Source organism: Hippoglossus stenolepis, chromosome 8 (assembly GCF_022539355.2).
Source record: "Hippoglossus stenolepis isolate QCI-W04-F060 chromosome 8, HSTE1.2, whole genome shotgun sequence".
NCBI classification, from domain to species: Eukaryota; Metazoa; Chordata; class Actinopteri; order Pleuronectiformes; family Pleuronectidae; genus Hippoglossus; species Hippoglossus stenolepis.
In genome coordinates this window covers 13498855-13524164 of record NC_061490.1, presented here as the reverse complement: position 1 = coordinate 13524164, position 25310 = coordinate 13498855, and the positions used below count along the sequence as shown (strand labels likewise).

At 43.4% G+C, this 25310-nt stretch overlaps 2 protein-coding genes across 4 annotated transcripts; one reads left to right on the top strand and one right to left on the bottom strand.

Moving 5' to 3' along the window:
- Positions 1-77: 77 nt before the first annotated feature.
- rbm12bb (RNA binding motif protein 12Bb) lies at positions 78-5593 on the bottom strand. Its single transcript, XM_035162851.2, has 2 exons — positions 5121-5593; positions 78-2421 (listed from the first exon to the last, which is right to left on the bottom strand). The coding sequence occupies exon 2, from the start codon at positions 2397-2399 to the stop codon at positions 507-509; it is 1893 nt and encodes a 630-aa protein (XP_035018742.1). The 5' UTR covers positions 2400-2421; positions 5121-5593; the 3' UTR covers positions 78-506.
- A 2-nt stretch (positions 5594-5595) lies between these two features.
- setd2 (SET domain containing 2, histone lysine methyltransferase) lies at positions 5596-24862 on the top strand. Of its 3 annotated transcripts, none has more exons than XM_035162850.2 (22): positions 5596-5987; positions 7434-7543; positions 9031-9052; positions 9174-13144; positions 13270-13401; positions 13958-14086; positions 14347-14470; positions 14586-14663; positions 14765-14862; positions 15038-15170; positions 15720-15854; positions 15966-16094; positions 16187-17290; positions 17408-17456; positions 17529-17865; positions 17968-18757; positions 18955-19080; positions 20318-20454; positions 20534-20645; positions 21972-22046; positions 22228-22329; positions 23095-24862. In XM_035162850.2, the coding sequence occupies exons 2-22, from the start codon at positions 7527-7529 to the stop codon at positions 23254-23256; spliced, it is 7962 nt and encodes a 2653-aa protein (XP_035018741.2). In that variant the 5' UTR covers positions 5596-5987; positions 7434-7526; the 3' UTR covers positions 23257-24862. The 3 variants fall into 3 exon arrangements, with proteins under 3 accessions (XP_035018741.2, XP_035018739.2, XP_035018738.2); XM_035162848.2 differs by having other exon boundaries at positions 7434-7555; XM_035162847.2 differs by lacking the exon at positions 7434-7543.
- Positions 24863-25310: the final 448 nt, after the last annotated feature.

The window sequence follows — 25310 nt, the reverse complement described above, 5'->3', positions numbered from 1 at the left end:
TCCTCTTCTTGATTTTATTTTAAGATTTTTGCTCTAAGAATGATTTTTTAATAAAATGCAAATACTGAAGTCCAAACTTAATCATGAACACAGAAACACTTTATTTACAGGTTGAGGTCAGCAAGCAAAATTTGATATCTGACAATAATTCAAAGATTTTTTTTATACATACAAAAAATAACCACTAATGTAGAATTAAATTCTCACATTTAACAAACAGTGTTGAAAATAATAATAATATTGAAACAAAAAATATTTTTTATAATTTTTTTTAAGATAAATCAATATTTAGTCATAAGTCGACTACATTGCCTAAACACAAGAAAACAAAATGCTGTTAGAAAATAAAGCCAAGTTATATTTGGTTCAATTAACCCATGCTATCGATCAAAAAGAGAAGACAATGGCAACAGCTTATTTTACTTCAACTATGTTGAAATCAACATTGGGCCGTGTCCAAACAACACTGACAGGGCACGTCAGTGTCCTGACAAGCAATATCACTTTCAAACAAACAGAAGCTTTATTTTTCTTGGACCTATTGGTCTTCCAGTCAGTTCCTCCACTGCTGTTACGGCCTCCGGACGAGATTCGAATACTACAGTCGCAGTGCCTGTAGGTCTTCCACTCTGGTCATACTGCAGTGACACAGATCCAGGTATGATGCTATATCCATAACAGAAGTCATAGATTTCTTCATTTCTGATTTGGAATGGTAAGTTGACTAACTTTACACAGGTTGGACCATCAATAGGCTGCATTGAGGGGCCAAAGTCACCACGAAAGCCATTACCCCTGTCCTGTGGAGCACAAGAGCCCCCGGCAAAGGGTTCATAATTACATCCTCCCTGGACCTGTACATTATTCATTGATATATTGCTGTCATTAGACATCCTTAGGTCAGGGAACTTGTCAACTGAGTGGTAGGAGGCCTCGTTGCTCCTGCCCAAGAGCCGCTCCTGTCCTGGCTCCTGCCCCATTGCTGGGTCAACACCCAACTGCTTCATCTGGGAGCGTGAAATGCATTTCAGTATAACTTCTGACCCAAGGAAGCGTTGTCCATTGAGAGAAAGTGCCCTTGTGGCCTCTGCCTCAGAACGGAGAAGAACCAAAGCCTTCCCGACCCCAGCACCCTCATGGTCAAGCAGCAAGAACACCTTATCCTCTGTGATATTAAACCCAAAAAGGAAGTCGATTATCTCAACTTTCCTTACATCTAGTGGCATGTTCCGTACAAACAGACATTGTTTCTCAGACTCATAATGATCACTGGGGGAAGATGGAGGCCTTTCCTGTAACCGTTCAGAGTTTCCAGGGGGGCGGGCATCCATGCAGTGAGATTCCAGTAGGGTGATCATGCTCTCTCTAGAGATTGGGCGGGTATAAACCCATCGATTGAAAAATAGTCTTTTTTCTTGAGATAAGGCCTCGCAGTAGTCGCGCTGATTCTTGAACAGCACAAACGAAGATCTAGTTCTTCTTTCTTCATTGTCCATCAAGTGTAGGATCTGGTCATCCTCAAGCTTTGTATGATGAAAGAGCTTTTTTATGTCTTCTTTTTCCACAGTAAAGGACAGATTGTCCAACAACACACAGTACTCGTCGTCTGGAGCGATGAGCATCTGGGCCATAGGCGATTGTGCCCGGGCATGGATTTGTGGATTCCTCTGATTGCGAATGGGTGATCTCTCCCTTTCAAAGTTGTTCCTATTGACGACCATTGGAGGTCTGCCAGTAGTGCGATGCCAATCATTTGCTGTTGTCATGGAAATCTCAATATACCTCGACCCAATGTATCTCCTGTCCCTCTTCAGGCCTTCATTTGCATCCTCTCTTGTTGCAAATTTGACGAGCCCTCTCCCATTGTTTGAGCCATTTTCATTTTTTAACAAGACTATGTCATCAACAAGTAAATCACTGAAAAATTCGCGTACTTCATTTTCAGTCACAGAGAAAGGCAATCCTTTAAGAAAGACACATGAGAAGTCATCATTACTGTTTGAAGGCCTCTGATTCTTTGGAGAAGGGGAATGACCTGATTGGCTACCTGATCTCCTGCCCACCTCAGGGCCAAAAGGTCTTTTAGCAGGTCTTGAATTCTCCTCAAATCGCCTCCTCTGATCCAGCTCCGCATTTTCTGCACTTCTTTCAAGCATGCTCTGCATCTCTGCTTTACTACTGAGTAGTAGTGCAACAGGGGCATCCTTAATGCAATTCCCCGACCGTGTCATGGCTCTTCTTGCATCTTCGTCCGAAGCAAAGATAATGAAAGCTTCCCCTCGCTCCCCACCAATTATATGCACCCCTCCATCTGGAATTTTGAGGCCAGTGAAGAACTTGCGAATATCCTCAGTACCTGCTGTGACTCTCAGGCCTCGTAAACGGATGACGACTGCCATGCTGATGCACAAATAACAGCACCTGCAGACAGAAGGGTATAAAATAGCATTATTGCCAACTACTGGGCTTCTTTAGCTCAGCCTCTTTTTCCTGGGATTCCAACAGAAGACCAATGAATCTGAAAAGCAATGTGAGGTAAAAGTCATCAGAGACATGGTGACACCATTCATACCCATGTCCACAATAGCCACCGCAAAACATAAAACTGCTTAATTAAGATAGTTAAAGTTAACTATTACAGTTTAATGTACCACAACTCACACTCAAGAGTAAAGTCTGGTATACTCAACATCAACTATCTGCCCTTAGCTGGACTAATTAGGTAAAATATGAGTAACACATCCATTTCCAAACAAATTATATTTACTCTACGTATAAACCAAGTCCCCCACAACATCATTGCTGAGCCATTTATAAAACAAAAAGAACAGCTCAGCTTCAACACTATATTTAAATATGCAGTCCAACTCTTACTTTGACCTCTGAACATAAACCACTAAAAGTCTCAAAGTTATCTATATGCCAAAACCATTTTCATCAATCAACCACTGGAAAAACAAAACCCAATGTTATCTAAAATAAGCAAAAACTCTTGAAATCCATCCTATAAAATCCAACTTAATATATAAATGTGCATCCTGCAATTGAAACATTTCAAAGGCAACTTCTTTAATAAAACACAGCTGATAGTTTTTCTTCAGAAGACTAAATGACAAAACATGCCACCTTCCAGAACACAACAACCTGAAGAGCACCAAACATAGTCATCATTTTATGTTTGTGACCCATCTCTCCCCGACCAGTATTAATCCTTCATCCAGGTAATGCGCATCACAATGACAGTTCACAAAGTACCACCAAGTACTTCCACTTATTCAGCCAATTAGGGATCGGTAAAACCAGGGTTGAACGAGTATTTCTCCATTGCATCCACTTCAGAATGGGACAGCCTTGTTGATCCATTATGAATTAGGTCTTGAAATGCAGGCTCGGAAGAAGATGGTCCTTCCATCTGGTGCACAGCTACCAACATCAAGGACAATACAACTGTTTTCCTCACATAATACAAGCCGTTGCATCAGCACCATTGGCACCTGCTTTAATTCAACCAATACAGCACCACATTCGCTAGCCAGAAATACAAGCCAAAAAGAACCAAATGTCACCATTTAAAATATATTTCATATTAAATTTCTATCCATTTTCAACAAAACCTGCATACTTTTTTAATTTTCACCACTACTACAATCTGTTCATTCCAGAAACTATGTGAATCCAATAACAGCAGTATTCCCTTTTCTTGCCTTTGCCCTGTCTGTCTTTTTGCCTCAGCAGCAATCTTTGGCACACTGGCCCAAACTGATACACTTTAAATATAACAACCAGTGCGTTTCAGCTATGATGCGATTAGATTTCAGTTTGAGTTGATTCAATAGTGAAACCATAAAACCGTAAAAGACAGGAAAAAGTAGATGTCCTTCACTCAGTAGTGTGTATATCTACCAAGTCTCATCAGTCCCCTTATGAAACCACTTTTAGATTCATTCGATCCAAATATTTATTTGGATCTGCACCAAACGTCACACACTCATAAATATCCGTCCCCTAAAGATCCATGAATTATTCTCCAAGAAATCAATCTTGCAACGTTGAAGAACGTGGGGGGGGGAAAAAGGGTGGGTCTGCCCCATGATCTGAAACTGCACCAAAATGAAATGGGTTCTTCCCTGACCCATACCACATCCTTCCACCAAGTTATGGCAATCCGTCCAGTAGTTTTTGAGTAATGGTGCTACCTAAAACCAACAAATAGATGGAAACTTCCTTGGCAGAGGTAATAGATAGTGAAATCAAACAGCGATGCAACTTGATATTTCGATATATAGCATGGCTAGACATGTCTGTCCGATACTACACCAGAGTGGTCTGTCTATTGTTCTGTGCCACAAATCCTGGCATCGCGTGAAGCTAAATAACACCACCTCTTGCTTGCTTGTTGTAACTGCAACATGAACTTAACTGAGCACTGGCATGGAAGGTTATAGCTGACTGCTTGCAGCCTGTGCAAATAAGCTAGTTTTAATGTTGTCACTGGGGAAAACAATGAATAGCCAATCAGCAAATCAGAAGCACAACACCTATGCTTCCGGGTTGTCAATCCACGTAGTTAGGACCACCAGGATTGTCCCCACTTTCCCAACATGTTCTCACTCCGAAGATATGAAGCCCAAACTGGTCCTCACCAGTATGTACCCACACCCACGCGTCTCCATTACTCCAGAGGACACCATGACATTCATTTCCGCACGAGGAAGACATGCCCTCATATTGTGGTCGTAAAAACAGATTTAGGTACCCACGACTCTTGTCAAACACAGATCAACAACACAGATGTACCATGTCGACGTTATTATCGCAGTTATTCAATCACTGAAACACGAAGCTAATGGGCAGTAAATAAATACACACACACTATCCGAGATAACCATGGGCGCAATTTCCCCCTTTCAAATGCAACCGATTCACTAAAGAGGCCACAGACGCTGTAAAGGGGCTCGTTCATACGACTCTCCGCAAAATGTCGAGCTCGGCTAACGTTAGCTTCGTAGCCCGCAAGGCCCCTCGCTCGTCCGAGTCGACACTGGACTGCGTCAGCGGGATTATCTCTCTCTGTACGAATAAAACCACAACTTATCCACCTGACCAACGACTTCACTTACACAATGGACACCCGCGGATTCTCGTGCAAAAATCGAGAATAATCAAAACAATCAGGACAAGAAAAGTTCAGCTTCGTGTCGACCTCGTCTGTGCAGCGCTCGAGCGGCAAGCTACAGAGCGACGCGAGAGATGTGTACCGCCACCTACTGGGCCGGAGTATACGTTTGGCTAATAGCTTAGTACAGAACAAGTTTAAACTAGCAAACAAAACACTTCATGTCACACATTCACAGGATTTCTCAGTCTGACGGAATAATGGATTCTGCCATAATATCCACTCACAGTCAAAGTCCTACACACCAAACACAACAGCTGGTTACACTGGCCTCTGGCTGCTAACAACAATGCTAATAAGTCCAATAACTGTGCTGCTGTTTTGGTTTTATCCGCATGCCTTTTAATGTAGTAGTCCGGGGTTCGCGCCAGCTGTGCTCTCACATCATGTGATGTTGTTGAACACAGCAGCCACAGCCAAGAGACACACCGAGAGGATGCATGTGGAATAAAAGGTTTCCCCAAAAAGACATGTCCACGCTCCCTGCAGCGGATCACATTACCGGGCTTATTTTAATTTATAGGTCGGTCCAGCTGAGATACTTTCCGGGGCTTGGTTGTCGTGATCCATCTGTCCTCCAACTCTTAGCTAGCTATGTGAGCTCATGCTAGCGCTGTAGCACCAACACTGACCCAGGCGGAGGAGGCTGAGGCTGCAGCAGCGACAGTGGAGCTACTGAGCGGACGATCATTTCCGACAGCCCCGTATGGATTTGACGTCGGCACACATCGTCGCTTGATGTTTTTCCGGAGGGTCGGTTACCTGCGGTTTCGGAGATGGGGGAACCGTGCGACCTTAAGCACTTCGTAAAGTGAGTATCCCTGGAATCGATTGTTTTTACCCGGGTTTACGCTGATTCTGTTGGGAGCATTTTACTACACACAAGACAAAACATCACCAGCTAGCATGCTAGTAATGCCGGGTGCACACAGACTCGAGTGTACGGGTCCATTATTTCCCCAAAACGGAAACGCATATCAAACGGCTCCTGCTTATTCGCAAATCAGAAAAGTGACCAACCGACGGCTCAAAATACTGACACACATCCAGTGTAGATCAAAGCTCGATAAGCAACACATAAGTTACAAGCACCAGAGTTAGCCCTGTCGCTGCTAGTTACTACACTTAGCTAGCCTAACTAGCGTTAGCTTCTGAGGCTAGTGGAGCTCTTGGCTAGCCATCTTTGTTTTAGTGTTTGCAGCTGAATAACACGTTAAGTCACTGTTACTGTAATACCGTTGACATTTACTATTATGGAATTGTTTCCTAGTCAACACTAACAACACGAATTTTACAAAGCTCAACACGAGCTGTGGCTATCTGTAAAGATGGCCCACGGAAGCTCGCTGATAGTGTTAGCTTGCCCAAGTTAGCTTAGCTGGTTAATCTGATATATGTGTGTTTATAGGTCAACGGCACAGTCGAGTGGCTGCTTGTCCTCTTACTCCTTACACGTGTAATGTAGTGGGATGAGTTAGCATGTCCTGGTAACATATGTAAGTAAGTCCTTGGGTTTCCTGCACATCCTCTACTCGTTTTCCCAGTGGGTAGTAACATTCATTTAAAGGCCATGTTTTGGCTGCATCCACTCCTCCCGCACAGGCCATGCTTTAGTCACTTTCCCAATTTGCTTCTAAAGATTCGCATCTTGTTTTCACACGAGTGTCGACGTGTTCTTTCACTCAAATCCTCATTCTGCAGACACCCCTCTTGTGTTCTCTTGACCGTTTGCTTTCGATTTACATTCATCACAATGAGATGCATGTCTCCTTTTCTCGCTCTGCATCTTCTGTTTTCATCTGTCTTTGCCCCCGATCGAACAATTTGAAACCGTGGATGCATGTAGCATTTCCTTTTCGATGTTGCTGTGATGCAGCCAACGTGACGTTGGCTGCAGTCGAGATAAACAGCCCGCCAAGACGAGGATAGTGGAAATCTTTGTGTCATAGCAGACCCGTGCAAAAGCCCCTCTGCCACATTGCAACGATAGATAACAGGAATCTCAGGAAGAGACGCCTGCACAAATTCAAATATTCAACTGCTGAAAGCATGTGATCCCACAGACTCATTGACATGTTTTCATTCATTCATTTTGCTCAAGTACAGTGTGCACAGTGTTAAATCAATTTAGTCTATTCAACAAACACACATTTCTGCATTTGTTGGACATCCCTTAGATGCTGGTGATGTAAAAATGAAGGCTTCCTGAGAGACTAGGTGTAAGCTGTCATTGCAACCCTATCTTTCTTTTTGTCAGGTGTGCCGTCACTTTGGAGGGCTCATTTCTCTGAATTGGATTATTCTTGGCCAGCTGCCTCTTCAGGCCTACTAATCCTAGACGAGTTTCTCAATGGACACTCTGCTCAGGTCAGAGATCAGGTATTAGACAGCACAAAATGCACCTCACCGTGTATTCATCTTGTTAAGTGTAGTTTGATATGAATTTGGAGATCATTTTAACATGGTTACCACATAGTGTATTGTTTTGGATGCAGTATGTTCACATCTTCCTTGTTGCAATCTCACAGTAAATTGCTGCAAGGTCATCCCAAGCCTGGGGCGCTGTTATTATTTTATTATTTTTTATACACTGTCATTATTTGACGATCAGGAATACTAGTGTCATCTGCAAAAAGAGGGGTTCTTTTTTTCAATAAGACATCAGACAACATGTCTTCTCAAGCCTTTATCTGTTTATCTACTCTTGTCTGCCCAGTGCAGAGAAAGGTTGTGTTACATGTAGTGTAGCAACAGATACATTTTGCACAACAGTTTTGCATATGGGAGAAATGCCCTATGTGTTCTTTGTTTAGCAGGTCCAGTCCATCCGTAACTTGATTGTAGGCTGCTTGTTATAGCCCTTACTATGTAACTGAGTTTCCCTGCAGTAGTGTCCCGTTTTGAAGGTCACACGGAAGAAGGACGAAAAAATTGAATCCTTAAGGATCAAATGACCCAGTTGTTGCCTAGCACCCAAATCGAGTCAACCCTAAGGACTTCATGCCAACTATAATAAGACAAAAAGAGGGGGGAAAAAATCATGTTTTTGCATATTTAAATCTGCGCTTCTTAGTTTTTTTCGTGATTTGTTATTTTCCACCCTTGTTTAAGGGACCCTCGTCGATCATCTAGATACTGTGTTTTGTTTCTTAGTTTGTTTGCACTTATTTTTGTGTTTGTTTACTTTGTGTTTTAAATTCTGCTTGCTCAAGTTATGTAATATGAATACAATTTGCATAAGATTAATTTTCATAGAAGTGCAAAAATAGTTGAACTCCCATCAGCACAGAATTTCCCAAACAAATTTTTTGGTCACGAACTTGTTACTAACAATAGAACGAATCCAGTCTGTAAACATAACATTTGACTTTACTCAGCAGAAATATAGAACAGTTAATGTAACATGGTAAACAACACATATATTCAGGATCTGTTTTAAAGGTGTTGGTACCAGGGTAAAAAAACACCTCAATTTCTGCTTGTGCAGGTATTACTGCTTTTATTCAGATGACACTGGTGGATTAGATCTACTCAATGTGGCTGTGCCCCAAGTTTCCAACAGATCAGCGATTGTTTTGAGTAACAGTGTGAGCATCGAAAAAAAAGGCATCAGAACTAAATTAAATAGTCAGTTATCCAAGTTATGTGTCTGCTAAATGTGAAAAAATCCTGGCTATGCTAATTTTCAAAGGGGGCAGTACATGGAAAGATATTTGTTTGTGGTTGACAGTGCATGTTTGAAAACCATGATGCTTGTTCATTCATATTATATGTAAGGCAAACTTACATGCAAATTTATTTTATGTGTTTCCTCTTTTTCATGTTCCCATTGTGTCCTTATGTCCTTACAACAGAGAGGAGGGGAGTGGGGCCTCGGTAAGTTTTGACACAAGGATAATGAGCATTTTAGTAACCTTTTGTATTTATACACTTTCTAAATTCATCTTTTTCTAAAACTCATTTCAGTGATTTTTTTCTTTTCTTCCTATTATTGCAGGTAAAGGTTGAGGGTCTATCCAAGGCAGCCCTAATCAAAAGCCTGTCTCCCAGAGTGATGCTGTCGAACCATTTCTTGCCTAAGGGGACCAAGACAAAGGTCAACCTAGAGGATCAGAGTCGCCAGAAAGTGTCCTTCAGCTTCGCGCAGACCAAGAAGCCACTCAACAGCCTGTTCTTCATTCCTACCAGCCCTGAAAAGTTGGCCGCCGAACCCCAGACTGCTTCAGACAAAGGAGAGCAGAGTCCAGACAGCAAAACTGAACAAAAGCAGACACCCATGGTGCCAACATCAATAGAAGAGACGCCTCAAACACCAGTCTCCCCAGCCCCTAAACTGAAACCGGACTTAGCAAAGATGCATTTCAAGAAGCAAATTCTCAGTGCCACTGTGAACGAAGAGAATTCGACACCGGTTATGCCAGAGGAGCAGCACTTACCAGAAACACAGGTTTTGCAAAAGTTAGCAAGTGAGACGGAATTCCCAACACCCCAGCCTCAGAATATCATCAGTGTCTGCCCGTCTGAGAATCCTCACATTGAAGCTTCTGAGACAAGGGCAACCTTGAGCCTCAAGACGCCTTCTGCTTCCTCAGGAAAAGATGCAGAGACTTCTAGCAGTACTGAGCAGGATAATAAGGTAAACAAAAGGAAAACCAGGTCCCAGTCCGACAGTGCTCCCCCTGGCTCAGAATCTGATGGAGATTCAGTCCAGATGTCTTCCAGTCGCATTTCTGTTGACTCCAAAAGTAAAACAAACTGTGACAGCAGAAGCAAAGAGGTAAAAAAGTCTTCCTCTGGTTCACATGTAGAGGAAAAGGAAAGAAGTTCTTTGAAGCGCCCAGAGAATCATGAAAGGTCTTCAAGTTACTCCAAATCAGACCGTGATTCGAGACATACATCATCACGATCAGCTCGATCGGACAAAGATCGCAGGAGGTCCAGGTCTAGGTCACGGTCTCGATCACGAGGATCTCGAACTAGTTCATCTCACTCCAGATCAGAGAGGTCCAGAGGAGACAGAGGATCGCGCCCTGAGAGATCATACTATCACGATTCGGACCGGAGATCACACAGGAGTTCTCCCCGCAGAGACAGAAGAAGCCCTCGTTCTCGCACTGACAGAACTCGAGAAAGCTCTGACTCCGAGGATGACCACAGGAAGATGAGGACAAGGACTAGTGACTCGAGTAGATCGTCTGGTCATTCAAGCTCACAGAAAGATTTAAAATCATCTTCCTACTCAAAATCGGAGAAAGTCTACAAGTCTGTCGATTCTCCTCACTCTTCAGAGATGGATAAAAGAACACAATCCTCAAGGTCTGAAAGGACTTCAAAGCGATTATCTGACTCTGATTCCCAGCGCAGGTGCTCTCCTGATCCGAACTCGAGTTACCGTAAATCTAGCAGCCATCACAAGGCAGAGACCAACAGCAAGTCTTCATCTTACAGTCTGCATACCCACTCTCAAAATGATGAAAAACTCCAAAAAAGCAGCTCCAGTGACTCTGATGCGGATCATAAGGGAAAATCACAAGTCTCTGACAAAAGCTCCAGTTCAGATGAGAAAAGTAAGAACTCCCTAAAGAAAACCAGTTGGCCAGATTCCAAACAGATGACACCCTCTAGATCGTCAGTGAAAACCACTGGACATGATAGACAATCAGAAGTCATCTTTCAGAGCTCTGGCAAAGCACCGTCATGTGCAACCACCACAGACATTTGTTCTCAAGTTAAAAAAGAAAAATCTGATTCCCATCAGGAAGGAAGTGAACACACTAATCAGGACGTTGAGGAGAGGGTTTCATGTACTGAAAAGGATTTGCAAGATTCATCACCCAAAAGCGCAAAAGAAACTAAACCAGATCTTGAAGTGGAGAATAATAATATCTCAGCTATAACCTCAAGTGAAAGCCTGAAGTATGTAAATGCTGCCCTGGAAAACTTGACCCACGTGAACGATAGCCTTTCTGTTAACAATCGACCACATGTGGACTCTGGTGCAGCGTTCTTAGATTCAAGCAGTGGTAATGACAGTGTAGTGTGCAGCCAGGACACGGAAGTCATGGACTGTTCATCAGGGCCACAGTCCTTACCCTGTACAGCGGATATACCTGTGGCACATGATGTCCAGCTTGAAGCAGAGACTGTTGAGCTGAATACAGTCGATGAGCAGTCTGACTCCAGCGTCCTTCTCAAACAGGAGTCATCGTGTCTAGAATCTGAGACCCAGCTGACGTGTGGACAGCAAAGTATGGACACTGTTAAAAAGAGCAGCGCAACTAAAAAGTCCCGGTGGGATATTGTGGGGCAGGACACCTCAGAGAGTGATAACTCCCAGAGGACCGTCAGTGCAGAGAGTAAACAAACTGTGAAAAAAGTATTCTCTGTCAAAAAAATAGAGTTTTCTAAAGACAGTAACCAACAAGACCCTGAGGTTAAAGATAATATTCAACAGGAAGGTGAAACACATTCCACACCGGTAAAGCAGACTAAGATCTCTAAGCAGGAGGTTGGCTCAGGCAACGCATCAGTGACCGGTAAAAACAAAGACCAAAGTGAGCCTTCACAAGCCAGCACCAGCATTGACCACTGTGACTTAAAACTGAGAGATGAGCGTCTGCGGGTAAATAATACATCACAGGTTGATGCAGCTGCGGAGATTAAGAACTGGAACGGAAACGATCCTGATGAGCAGTCGAAGGATAGCGATCAAAAATGCAAAATGACTAAGAGAACATCACTTCATCAGGATGCACTGGGAGGACTGAGTGAGGCCAGTGACAGCGACAACTCGGAGTATGACTCAGATTGTGGCGAGGCCATAAAACGATTGCACTCTGTGGTGGTGGTGCCAAAGAATTCTTCCCTAACAATGGATGCACAGGACGCAGGAGCATCTTACAGTCCTATGAATATTTCAGACCTGCACAATGATCATATAGCACCTGATGTGAATATGCACGAAGTCCCAAACCATGTCCGCTTTCAACAAAGCCAGGGGAGTCTTCCTACTCTATTTGGTGATCCATCTGCTGGTGCAAATGATTCAACCAGCAGCCGTATGTGGTGCCAGTCCCAGAGCAATATGATTGACAGCACCAGTCAGTCTGAGGGGTCCAGCACCGTCAGCGCCCTGCCTTACACTGCTGGTCATATCATTGCCCATGGAAGTGCCACAGATTCTGCCCACAGCCACGATACTTCCAGACATTGCGAGCCAGTGCAGATACCCCCTGTTGTAGGTGATCATATGTACGCCCATATAAATGACAAGAGTGGACTCGTATGTTGGGATTTTTCGCAATCAGAGCAGCCAAGTAGTACATACCAGCAACCCGATAGCAGTCATGAGCCACAGCTACTGAACACTAAATTGACAGGAAGCTTTCCTAAGGAACAGGAGCACAGGCAGAGTGCTGTCGCCTGGAACCATCAGTCTCCAAACATGCAAACTTGCAGAAAACTCTACCTCCATGCACATGAACATTATCAGGATCCTGCAAGTGAAATCCATCCCGATTCCCTAACTAATGACCATGACGAGTACAGTGGGGATAAATCATCAAATCTTAGTAAATCAGTTGTTGAATGGAGTGGACCTAACACCACAGGGTCATCATGCTTTGTACAGGGTCATGAAATAAGTAGCAATAGCAGAGGCTCTGTTGTGCCCGATCCCCCGAGAGAAGACAACTTCAGACCCCACAGGGGTCGAGGGCCTCCCAAGAAAAGGCGTCCAGAGATCGAGTCAGATTCGGACAACGAGGCAGAGGCTGGGCCTGCAGGCAAACGGGAGCGTCATGGAGACACTGACACCCCGAAGGAAACTCCTGTGAAAGCTGAGGTGCTCCGTCCATCACTCATGCTGCAGGACTTTCGAGATTCCAATAAATGGAGAGATCATTCCAGGTCTAAAAAGATGCCCCCATACTTCGACTTGATTGAGGAGAACATGTACTTGACTGAGAGGTAAGCTGTTGTCCAGCCTGATAGACACAATATCCAACTTTCTCCAAGAAATGACTAACCTCATGGTAAAACATTTTTATTGATTTAAGGTTCAAGATTTAAAAGTTTGTAAATGTTATTTGCAGAAAGAAGAGCAAATCTCATCGCGATATCAAGAGGATGCAGTGTGAGTGCCCAGTGTTGCCCAGAGAGGAGCGCTCGAGGGGAGCATTCGCATGTGGGGAAGACTGTTTGAACCGGCTGCTGATGATTGAGTGGTAAGTTGATTATGACTGATAAAGCTGTGCCACAACATGCAAGAGGGTTCTTAGGTTAGAAAACCCTGGAAATTCAAGAAACACTCACTTAGTTCTTAGTACTAAAAGGATTATCAAATCATTTTGAGACCCTGACAAGTTATTTATGTTGCTTGCACAAGTGTACAGAATGATTTTATGTATTTGTATGTTTATATATTTGGCTTATTATGCTCTTTTCTCTTGTTTATGTTTGTTACTCTTGTTTTTTTATATTCTTTCTTATCTTTAAGGGTTAGACTATTTATTTTCATTCTCATGTTCCCCTTTTGTATTCCTTTGTGCTGCTTTTCTTTCTCAACTACTGGATGCCTAAATTTCCCTTGGGGATTAATACAGTATCTATTTTTATATCTATCTAGCTTAAGCAATCTACATGGTGCTCTTATTAAAACTAGACAAGTCTGTCTAAATCATGTGGTTTACCATCTAAATTCTGTCAACAGCTAAGCCAAATTTGTTAAAAATCGCCAGGAGCCGGACGTTAACATTTTTTTTAACTTTATTTTCTTTTCAGCTCATCTCGGTGCCTGAATGGAGGCTACTGCTCTAATCGACGCTTTCAGATGAGACAACATGCAGACTTTGAGGTTATCCTCACAGAAGACAAAGGCTGGGGACTGCGGGCAGCCAAAGACTTGATTCCGTGAGCCAATTACGCTTTCAATGCAGAAATTTGTTTATGAATAGTTTTCTACCATTTAATTTAAATAGTGTTCAGAAACAGTTTACATACTTTAGGCCACATCGTTAAAGTATTTTTACTGATTCCACCTTTTGTGTTTTAAAGTCATAATTGCATTCCAATACAAAACATGCACCATTTGAGCACGTTAAAGATTTAAAAAAATGTTTGGTTGAATAACAGATGATTGTAAAACCTGTTTGGTTTTATTGCTATCTCAGAAACACCTTTGTACTGGAATACTGCGGTGAGGTGTTGGACCACAAGGAGTTTAAAACTAGAGTGAAAGAATACGCTCGCAATAAGAACATCCATTACTACTTCATGTCTCTAAAAAATAATGAGGTAAGAGATTATTTGACATATTGCAAATAATGTTAATATTTAAATTGCAGTCGGGTATAAGGATTCCGGTAAAGTGCCTGGCAGAAGCACTTGACATTGTATTTTGTCTCCTCAGATCATTGACGCAACACTGAAGGGTAACTGCTCTCGGTTTATGAACCATAGCTGCGAACCAAACTGTGAGACCCAAAAGGTACAGTGGTCAAATGAAAACTATGTGACTATACATGTTCAGGTTACCGTGCTGAAAGCTGAATTCCTCTTGATGATATATTTCTTTTTGCTCCATTTTAGTGGACTGTCAATGGTCAACTTAGGGTCGGGTTCTTCACCACCAAGGCTGTCCCTGTAGGAACTGAGCTGACATTTGATTATCAGTTCCAGAGATACGGGTATTTTTTTTTTCTTTTTTCCCCACGCTTGTATTTTGTACTCTATGCATTTGTTGCATGTGTGAAAAAAAAACATGTTGGATAGTGTCATGAAGAGTTGTTATTCAACACGTTAAACTGGGGATTTTATCTTTAATTTCATGTAACAATTCTCACATTTTATTTAACCCTTCAGCAAAGAGGCACAGAAATGCTTCTGTGGAGCACCCAGCTGCAGAGGCTTCCTGGGCGGAGAGAACAGAGTTAGCGTTCGAGCAGCTGGCGGGAAGATGAAGAAAGACCGCAGTCGAAAGAGTGCTCTCACCACGGTCAGTTCTTACTTTCAGTTCTGAAAGTATCTCTGTTCATTATCTGTTTGACAGGCCTCTGATAGTTATAATTATTTTGAAGGAAAAAAAATGCTCCACTCTTATGTAAACTGACATGGGTGTTCTTGTATTCTGTTAGTTTGTCAAGTTTGTGTGGGAGTTGGACTAAGCCATGTAATGCAAAAATAAGTATTGTTAAAACAAAATAATTCATTTTTCAGGATTAAAAATAGTTTACTAATGCACTTTACGAGCTACTAAAGACTAGTAACCTTTTAGATTTTTAGATTTTTTTCCTATAATGATAGACTTTCTTGGAATATAATGACATATTGACTGGTTAATTGCTGCAAATAATGGAAATGAAGTTAAACCTTGCTAATAACAATGGCAGTAATGTATTAATCGGCTTATCATACCATCCCATTACCATTACTCAATTACCGTAATGATATTAGTAGTAAATTGTATTATTACACACCTAAATGTCTCCTCGGGCAAATATGTTAACAATATTCTTAACAATAACCAGACATTCTCCTTCCACAGGTGGATGAGGAGCTGGAGGCGTTACTGGAGAACGGAGAAGGCCTGTATGATGAGAAACAGGTGGTGTCTCTCTGCAGACTAATGGTCCGAGTGGAAACCATGGAGCAGAAACTCATCTGTCTCAAGCTCATACGAGTAGGACTTCAGTCATTAATGACTAGCTTCATAAAAACACATTCAATTTTTGTATGCGTTGAGATATTAGTTGTTATTATCATTTGTAGTTAATATGTTTGTTTTGTACAGGATACTCAAAACCCATCATGCCTGAAGCAGTTCTTGGACCATCATGGATTGTCTTTGCTGTGGATCTTCATGGTGGAGCTTTCTGAAGCTAAAGGCAACAGTGCCAATAACGTCAAGCTGCAGTTAGAGGTGAGATATTGAATTGATTTAGCATTAAGAGCGATAAAGTCGTATATACAGAGACCTCCCGTTTGATTACCGATAATTTATGTTGTTGACAGATTATGAAGACCCTTGGTGTGCTTCCCATCTCAACTAAAAACATGTTAGAGGAGAGCAGAGTCCTGACCTTCATTCAGCGATGGGCCCAGACAAAAAGTATCCTTCACCCTGCGGAGATGGATGGCTACTCCAGTGAGAACACCTCCCGTGCTCAAACACCCCTCAACACTCCCGATGGGTCCTCCACCAAAATGGGACCAGAGTTGGACGCTGACGCCACCAAACCTGCTGTGTTCCGCCGCCTTAAAATCATCAGTGAAAACAGTCTGGACAGTGCACTCTCTGATGCCAGCAAAGCTTCTGATGGGAAGGAGGAGGATGACGATGACGACGATGAGGAAGAAGATGAATCCTCGCAAGCAGGACTTCCTGAAAGCAAACAGTTGAAGGCAGACCCAGTGTTTGAAGCTGTAGATCCAACAAAAGATGCAACGGAGGAGACAGAGAAGGAGGTCAAAGAGGAGAAAGAGGAGAAAGAGGAGAAAGAGGAAAAAGAGGAAGAGGCAGCAATGAGTTCAAGCACCCAGGACCAAGCTCAAATTGAGGAGGTAAAAGAAGTTGGAGAAGAGTTGGATTTGGAGAAGAAGGACATTGAGATGAAAGAGGACACAATTGAGATTCAGAAGGATGAACTTCAGACAGAGTCAAAGGAGACTAGTGAGGAACAGGAACATGTGGTTGAGCAGACCAGTCTGGCAGTGACAGAAAAGGCTGAACTGGAAAGTGACCAGTCTGCAATAAAAATTCCTGAGCCAGAAAGTCATCCCATCAAAACAGAAGTTACTGATCTCCCATTTGAGCAGCCTTTAGAGCAGATGGAACCTCAGACAGAGACACAAGAGGCTGAAAAACCTCTTGGCAATGATGCTCAAGCTGGTGAATCTACCACTGATGCTCTCCCAAGCGCTGAGATCCCAGAAGCCACTATGCCCTCTGAGGTCACAGCAGCCCCCGTGGACCCATCAGTGATAGGAACTCCTTCTCAGGATGAAGAGGAAGGTGTCTCAGATGTAGAGAGTGAGAGAAGTCAAGAACCGCAGCTCACTGCTTTGGACATTTGCGGCATGGCTACCAGGCTTCTGGAGAGCTGGAAGGATCTAAAGGTAAGACGATGTTAAACATGCAGTAAAATGTGAAGTATTACACCTCTTCTGTTAGTTATCTGTTTGTATGTGGTTGTAGTTTGATGGTTGATGTCAAAGTTGTGCTTGTCCTTTCAGGAGGTGTACAGAATACCAAAGAAGAGTCAGGTGGAAAAGGAAGCAAATGGTAAGTTAGTCCAATGCTGATTTTCTGGTATAGAATTTCCTATGGTTTCGGCTAAATCAGATTTTCTCACAGATCGTAGCCGAGATCGAGACACAGCGTTGACACCGCGCACCCCCTCTGGTAGCCGAGAACGTGAAAGGGAGCGGGAGAAGGAGAGAGAACGCGACAGAGAGAGAGATTATGACCGAGACAGAGATCGAGAGCGAGACAGAGACAGGGACCGAGACAGAGATCGAGACCGTGACAGAGATCGAGACTGGGACAGGGATCGCGATCGAGAGCGTGATCGTGATCGGGACCGTGATCGAGCCTCTGAGAAAACTCCCCGAAGCTCTGAGAGACGGAGGAGACGCTCGGCATCTCCACCACCCTCATCCTACGAAAGAAGCAGCAGGCGCACTGAGGAACGGTACGAATTCTCATCACTGAGGGAACACTGAATTTTACCTTTGTATACCTGCATCGTATTATAATTTTGTCATTCAACTGTCTTTGCTCTAATTTCTTAAAGGTTTGATCCATCAAACAGCAACAAGACACCAAGGGGAGTTGGTGGCAAGGAGCGCAACAAGTTGTCCACAGAGGAACGTAGAAAACTGTTTGAGCAGGAGGTTGCTCAGCGGGAAGCCCAGAAACAGCAGCAGCAGCAGCAGTTACAACAGCAACAACAGCAGCAGCAACAACAGCAGCAGCAGCAGCAGCAGCAGCAGTTACAGCAGCAGCAGCAGCAGACTATGGCTTATGACCCTACTCTAGTTTATGCCTCTAGCCCTGGCTTCATTACCTACCCTCCTGGATATCCCATCCAGACCTTTGTGGATCCCACCAACCCCAACGCAGGCAAGGTACTGCTCCCTACCCCTCCAGTCGAACCCGCCCTGAACTATGAAGAGGAACCTCCTCAGCTTCTTGTCTCAGAGCTGGGTCTTACCTCTCCATCCTCCACTTCCCAAGCCACTCCAGTCTCAAATCTCTCTCAGCACATCACCACCGCCAACCTCACCACTGGAACCCCCCAGCAGTATGCCCAGCCAACTGTAGCAACCCAGGATGGAGGTGTAGCTGTCCTCTCTGTACCGGCCCCGGCAGCCCCTCAAGTGCAGAGCCAGCAGAGCTACACCACTCTTTGGGACCCCACCACTCAGCAAGCAGTGACCGTGCAGACCCAGCCAGCACAGCAGTATGCCACAGCTCCTGCACAGGCCCAGACACAGACAGCTATCTATTACCAGGGCCAGCCATGCCAAACCATCTACAGCATCCCCAGCGCCTACCCACAGGCTAACACTCCAGTCATACAGGTAGGGCCCCTCATACTAAAGAAATAAATAGTTCCCGAGGTCTCTCTCTTTGTGTATCTCTATTTTTGCATTTTAAATTTTGTTAAAGTTTTTCATTTGTATTAACTCCTACAACCTAGTGCACTTGACTCTTCTCAAAAGATTTTTGGATCATCTGCAGGACCTGTGTGATCTGATTGTACTTTGTGTTTGTGAAGGCGTACACTGAACCCACAACCAGCTACCTTCATGGCCAGTCCGTGTATCCTGCCCATCAACAGGGAGTGGTGGTGCAGCAGGGAGGCACCGTCACCACCATCGTCACATCCCAAACTGTGCAGCAGGTAACACATACCTAGTCCTTAAAGGTCCTTAAAAACAGTTTATCTATTATTGCACATGTAAACTTTATCATTCTGTCCCCAGTTGAAACATGATAATTGGGGCAAAACACAATAAGGGACATTTCAAAATTGTTGTCTGAAATGGTTTTATCTGTGTTTTTAGCAGCATGGGGTATCTTTATAAAAAAATAATTATAATTGTTTTAAAGCTAAATCAATTTTGTAGGAAGTTTCAATGGGTCTTTGCAAATTCAATAACATAAGCTGCCGTGGTAAACTTCTGTCTCAGTGTGGCCACAAGGGGGTAGTACACATCTAGATTATCTCTCAACAAGTCCTGTCTCACACAATGACAAGGCACCTTTTATGATGGAATAGATAAAGGAACAAGCTCAGTGGGTCCTGTTTGTAGATAGAAATCCAAATCATATTCACATTTGTATTTAAACTAAAATGATCAAACATGAAGGTTATAATTTGTGTGTTGTTTTTTTTATAATCCCTGCAAAACCTTGCAGGTACAGTGGAAACCACTTATAGTGATCACGTTTGTCCGGGGCCAAAATGATCTCTTAAGAGGATGATTACAATAACTGCTTGATGAGAGTCCCAGAACTTGAGGGAAAGATAACAGTGGATTTTAAGATAAGGACAATGTCAGATTGCGAACACGAGTATATCACCACATAATGAGCGATACTTTTCTTCAGTGTCAAATCTCTCTTCATAGCTGTGCGTGCGTGCATTCATTCATAATTCAGCTCGTCTCTCCCACTGACACTCGCACTCTCACACACAAACAGTGTTATCGGACACATGTGTAAACCCGGACTGGGGTAAAAGCAACAGAATTTGTAAACGTAAACCATGTTTGGAGAGCAGCAGGAGGAGATGGTGGGGCGCGCTCCATTCGGTTGGCAGCATGAATGATAGAGACACAGAGAGGAGCAGTAAATTACTGACAGAGCCGGTAATAACTGTAAAACATAACTTTTTTTTATGGTCCAAACAAGTATGAAAAAACACAATGAACACTGTAAGCGAATTACTTGAGTTCTATAACCAAATTATTTAAACAGTATTTGTATATGAACGATTCTGTCCCAAGCTTTTTGATGCAGATAAACGGTTGATCACTTTAACTGTCATCACTATATCCGGTTTCCACTGTACTTGTAATTGAAGCTTCGTGAATTTACTACTGATACATATTTTTGGCACTTCTTCTTCTCTCTAGGAAATGATTGTACCCAACAATGTGATAGATCTTCCTCCACCCTCTCCCCCCAAACCCAAAACTATCGTCCTACCTCCCAACTGGAAAGTGGCCCGGGACCCTGAAGGAAAGATCTACTACTACCACATTGCCACAAGGTTGGTACGGCATGATGACGATGTAGTGTGTGTTTGAACCTCTAGAAAGGCCCTTCATGTATTTCTATCACTTCCTCAGGCAAACACAGTGGGACCCTCCATCCTGGGACGGGAGTAGCGACACCACTAGTGTGGACCATGAATCTGAGATGGACCTGGGAACTCCGACCTACGACGAGAATCCTTCCAAGGTGAGATTTGAGCTGAGTTTTCGTCTTTAAATCAACCAAAATGGTGAACACCACATTCCCTCATTTGACGATGGTGAAGAATCATCTTTTTCTTGTTTGGTTCTCAGAACGTTTGCGCTTGAATGCAAAACATAATTATAGTGTTTGTTCCTTGAGGTAATTGAAGATGCTGCACCAGTGATTACTTTCAGCTGTGTCTCGAGGGAAGAAAAACGAAAACCCATCAGCCCAACACCATGTTCAGAGAGTGTTACATTCTCGCCTGTGACTCCTCCTCCTCCTCGCAAAATGGCTCATTAGAATCTGGGTTTGAGATTTGAAGAGAGAATGTGCCCACCCCTCCCCCTGCTTGACTGTCTGTCCTTTGCCTGTAGGCTGTGCAGGGAGGGGTGGCTCTGCTCATCTCCTCTTCCTCTGCCTCGTTTGTTTTCCCGCTTCATTTTTATCCTCACTTTGAGTTTAACGAAAGCCATCTGGTGGACCTAGCATTCATTTATATGTGGTTTCTTAACTACGCAAGTGTCCCTTTTCACATGTGTCTTAAAAAGATGTATGAAAAAATAACTTCAAAACTGAAATGGAAATATCCATTTTTTTATGCAAAGTTTCTTGCCAGCGACAAGGTCATGGACCATTTCCCAGCATGTGTTTAGACAGTGGTGGTGTCCATGTTGAGCATTTAAAACGACGGCACATGCTGCTCTGCACATGTCTGCTGTTCTCTCTCTCTCTCTCTCTGTGTGTGTGTGTGTGTGTGTGTGTGTGTGTGTGTGTGTGTGTGTGTGTGTGTGTGTGTGTGTGTGTGTGTGTGTGTGTGTGTGTGTGTGTGTGTGTGTGTGTGTGTGTGTGTGTGTGTGTGTGTGTGTGTGTGAGAGTGTGAGAGAATTCTTTGTGCTTTTGATCCTCACCACTTTGTTGTGGGTGTAGCCAGTCAGCTGTTGCCTGCCTGCCTTTGTTGTTGAAGGCTGAGGCCTGAGAGGGAGCATCCTGGCAGGATATCCCTGCTTTCTGTCAAGTGGCTGGTGAGCAGGTGCTTTTTGATACCCCACTGACCTTGATAGCTCCTGTTCTGCAGCCAGCCGCCATGTTTGAGTGAGCTGGTACACGGGTGGAGCCTCCCATGTTGGTGTAATGGTTAAAGAAAATGACTGCTGGGTTGCATGTATGACACATCAAGGCTGTCGTCCACTTTCTCTAAATGAAAGTGGAATCGGTTGGGATTTTCTTGGCGACAAGTTACAATTTCAAAGCCGAGCCCAAAAAAAAACATATTTCCAAACAGGCATTTTAATCAAATGATTTCTCTCTGCTTCTATGTTGTCACAGTTCTCCACAAAGACGGCTGAAGCTGACACTTCGAGTGAACTGGCTAAAAAGAGTAAAGAGACATTTCGCAAAGACGTGAGTCAGATCCTCTGCCAACAGTTTCCCCAGTGATGTTATTTAACTTCAGATGTTTCGATTTTCTAGTCCTCTACACCTTTGCCTATCATGCAGTGACTGTCCACCCAAGCAAGTTATAATCTGTTTTGACATCTTCTTCTCTTTACTTGTCTCATTTGTGTGTGTGTGTGTTATTCAGATGTCCATGTTCATCGTGCAGTGTTTAAATCCCTTTCGGAAGCCAGACTGCAAATTGGGACGCATCATTAACACGGAAGACTTCAAACACCTGGCTAGAAAGGTACGATGAAACGATGAAGATGTTTATACAAGTGGTTAGCATTGCCATTAATCCCAGAGAAGCTCTTAACCTTCTGTTGGCCTCTACGTGGCCAAAGCACAATGGAAGTATTGGTCAGCTTTTCACTTAAAAGGAAAAGTTTTCAAAGTTTCCCTCAAACCAGAACTAAATAGTTGAGCTCCCACGATTTATTTTCCCCAGCCAAATGTTTTTGTGCTCTGCCTCTGCAAGAGACTCGAAACATATTGTACATGTAAACTATTATCTGCCTCTCTTTGGTTTTACTCATTCCTTTATAAAAGCTCCTTGGAACAGACTTCATCTCTTCAAAGGGCTTTTTTTTCTATGGTTCCCAGTGGGTCCATGGATTGTGCATATGAGGAGTAGTCTCTGAGGACCTGGAAACAATAAACAGAAAGACGATCTGTGTTAGAGATTATGTTTTATTGTGTCAAATATTCAAGGGCATAGTCAATAATAGAGAGTTAACAATCCAACCACTTTTACATTTATATCGACTTCCACCAAGGAGGTTATGTTTTTGTTTTGTTTGTCTGTCTTTAAGTTAGCAGAATTACAAAAAGCTATTGGACAGACTACAACGAAACTTGGTGGAAGGATGCCATATGGGTCAGGAACAAACACATCACATTTTTGTGTGGATCCGAATAAATGGACAGATCTAGGAATATTTGTCACTTTCTCTGCAGGGTTTCCTCCAGAATTCCTCCATGTCTAAGTCTTTCTTTGTTTCCGATCTTCCAGCTAACTCACGGAGTTATGAATAAAGAGCTGAAAGCTTGCAACAACCCTGAGGACCTTGAGTGTAATGAGAATGTGAAGCACAAGACCAAGGAGTACATCAAGAAGTACATGCAGAGGTTCGGCCCTGTGTACAGGCCCAAGGAGGACACAGAGGTGTACTAGCCTCAGAGGAAAGAGCTGCTACACTAATGCTCTGCGTTAACACAGGAGAAGCACAGATTTGCCTTTCCACTCACTCCTTCATGTAAGACCTGGCCAGCCTGAATGGTGAAGTAGTTTCTTAGCTGTATTTATGACTAAGAATTGCACCTGCTGTCCGTGGAGCTGTCCAGGGCCCCATGGATCAGGGGGCGGGGGCCCCCCCAATAATGGAGACTGTCAGAGACTCGAGTGCTGCCAAACGAGCCGAGACTCGAGGTGCAGTGTTCTCAAAGGACAACACTGAGGGGTGCTACAGAGACTCATGTTCTCACTGACTGTTTGGTTTTAAGCATTTGTTTTTTTTTCTCCATTTGTGGCTCTTAAATGTTCTCGAGATGATCACCTCAATTCCACTTTTTAAACTCTTCCAGCCCTGAATGAGGATGACTCAATGGAATCAGCTTTGTTATCATGTATATCAAATTTCTTTGTTACTTTCCGCTTTTTCCAAAATGGTTCGATGACAGAACTGTCCAGTTCTTGCCCACCCACCCCCAGCCTCCTGTTTCATTGTGCACAACACAGCCCCCTTCCCTGCCACTGGCTCTGTATCTGGTGCTGCTTTTAACTGGGCTGTGGAGGTCCAAGCCTCCACTCCTCAAACCCTGCCTTCTTAACCATAAGATTCTGGAGCCTGTGTTGTTACATGAATGCATGATGTCGGCTGAGGTCAGAGCGGTGTCCTTACGGAAATTCCTACATTTTCCATGTCTCCTGCTTCGAGTACTGTGCCCTTACCAGGATGAGCTTTTACTTTCACAGATCAGGCCGTGACTAGCAGGTTGTTTAAAGGGTTAGAGATTCATATTTCCAAGTCTTTTATCAATTTATGTATAATAATGGGAGCAGGGTTTGAATGCAATGTGTGGTGTGCTGTTTAACTGTCTGTCAATTTTCCCTCATTTCCTGTCCAACTCCTTTCCCGACTTGTTTCCTCTTCTCATAGGAGTTATGCCGAAGGTTGAATCTTTGCAGTTTTAACAGTTTTCTAAACATCTTGTGTGTTCCGGTTCTTTTTTATCACTGTTGGTCCGAGTTTGACACTGATTAATTTCCAAACGTTTTACAGTGGTCAAGTTTAGCCTCACTAGCATTAGGTTACCAGTTTGTTGCAGCCTATTAAAATGCATTAAACAAGGTTTCAACATATGTACATTGCTTTATATGTGAATATATTGAATAATAGTTTTGGGAATGTTTAAATAAGCAGACACTTTGTAAAAGGACTATCATTTCATGGTTGCAAGTGTAAATAATGTGTAAAATTACCAAAGCTGTACACAGGAGAGTAGGGTCAGGGAGCGCAGTGAGCCCACCCATCCTCACCAGCTCAGCCCTCCTGATGCAGTGACCACATCACTCTGTCAAACTTTGGACCCCACTGACTCACAGCCCTTTATTTTATTTCAGTGGTGGGGGGGTGATTCCCCGTGTTTTCTTTCTCTTGTTATTTTTCTATGTACAAAGTAAGTTTCACCCTACTCTACTGTAAGTATTGTGTAAGCACATTGTCATACTGAGTGTACAAACATTTTAAAAGATAATAAACTCTTTTTGTAAAATTATAGCCCCTTCCCTGTCGGGTTTCTTTCTCTTGGGTGTCAATTTAACAGACTCCAACAGATCCAAGCAAATGTGACGAACCATTCTCACATGATTAACTGCTGAGTGCACACCCAGTCCCATTTTAGATGGGTTAGCTCCTCTAATAAAGGGTGCACATGGCACGAGGGCCACTGCAGCACATATTTGCAGCGTCGAGCCAGATGTGTGACCCCTGTGAGGGGAAATCAAAGTGATCGACTGCCTTCATTAGAGACGTTATGTGCACTCTAAATATGGAAACGCCATGACAAGTGGAGAGAGGCGCTGCTGAGCTTCCCCCTTTCTCCTCAGTCTCAGCTCCCCCCACCCCCTTCCCAGCGTATGCACATTCCGCAGCCCGGTGCCTGTGTGCTCCAGACCGCAGTTAAGCAGTCCCGTCTGGAGAGTGTGACGGCATGTAACGCTGCCCC

What these genes read in the sequence shown, in the direction of transcription:
- rbm12bb (XM_035162851.2), bottom strand. Translation starts at nt 2,399, where the DNA reads ATGGCAGTCGTCATCCGTTTACGAGGCCTGAGAGTCACAGCAGGTACT.
- setd2 (XM_035162847.2), top strand. Translation starts at nt 5,953, where the DNA reads ATGGGGGAACCGTGCGACCTTAAGCACTTCGTAAA. An exon ending in AACATGTACTTGACTGAGAG is followed by an intron (nt 13,145 to 13,269) that starts GTAAGCTGTTGT and finishes TGTTATTTGCAG; the next exon opens with AAAGAAGAGCAAATCTCATC. An exon ending in GGTGGAAAAGGAAGCAAATG is followed by an intron (nt 17,457 to 17,528) that starts GTAAGTTAGTCC and finishes ATTTTCTCACAG; the next exon opens with ATCGTAGCCGAGATCGAGAC.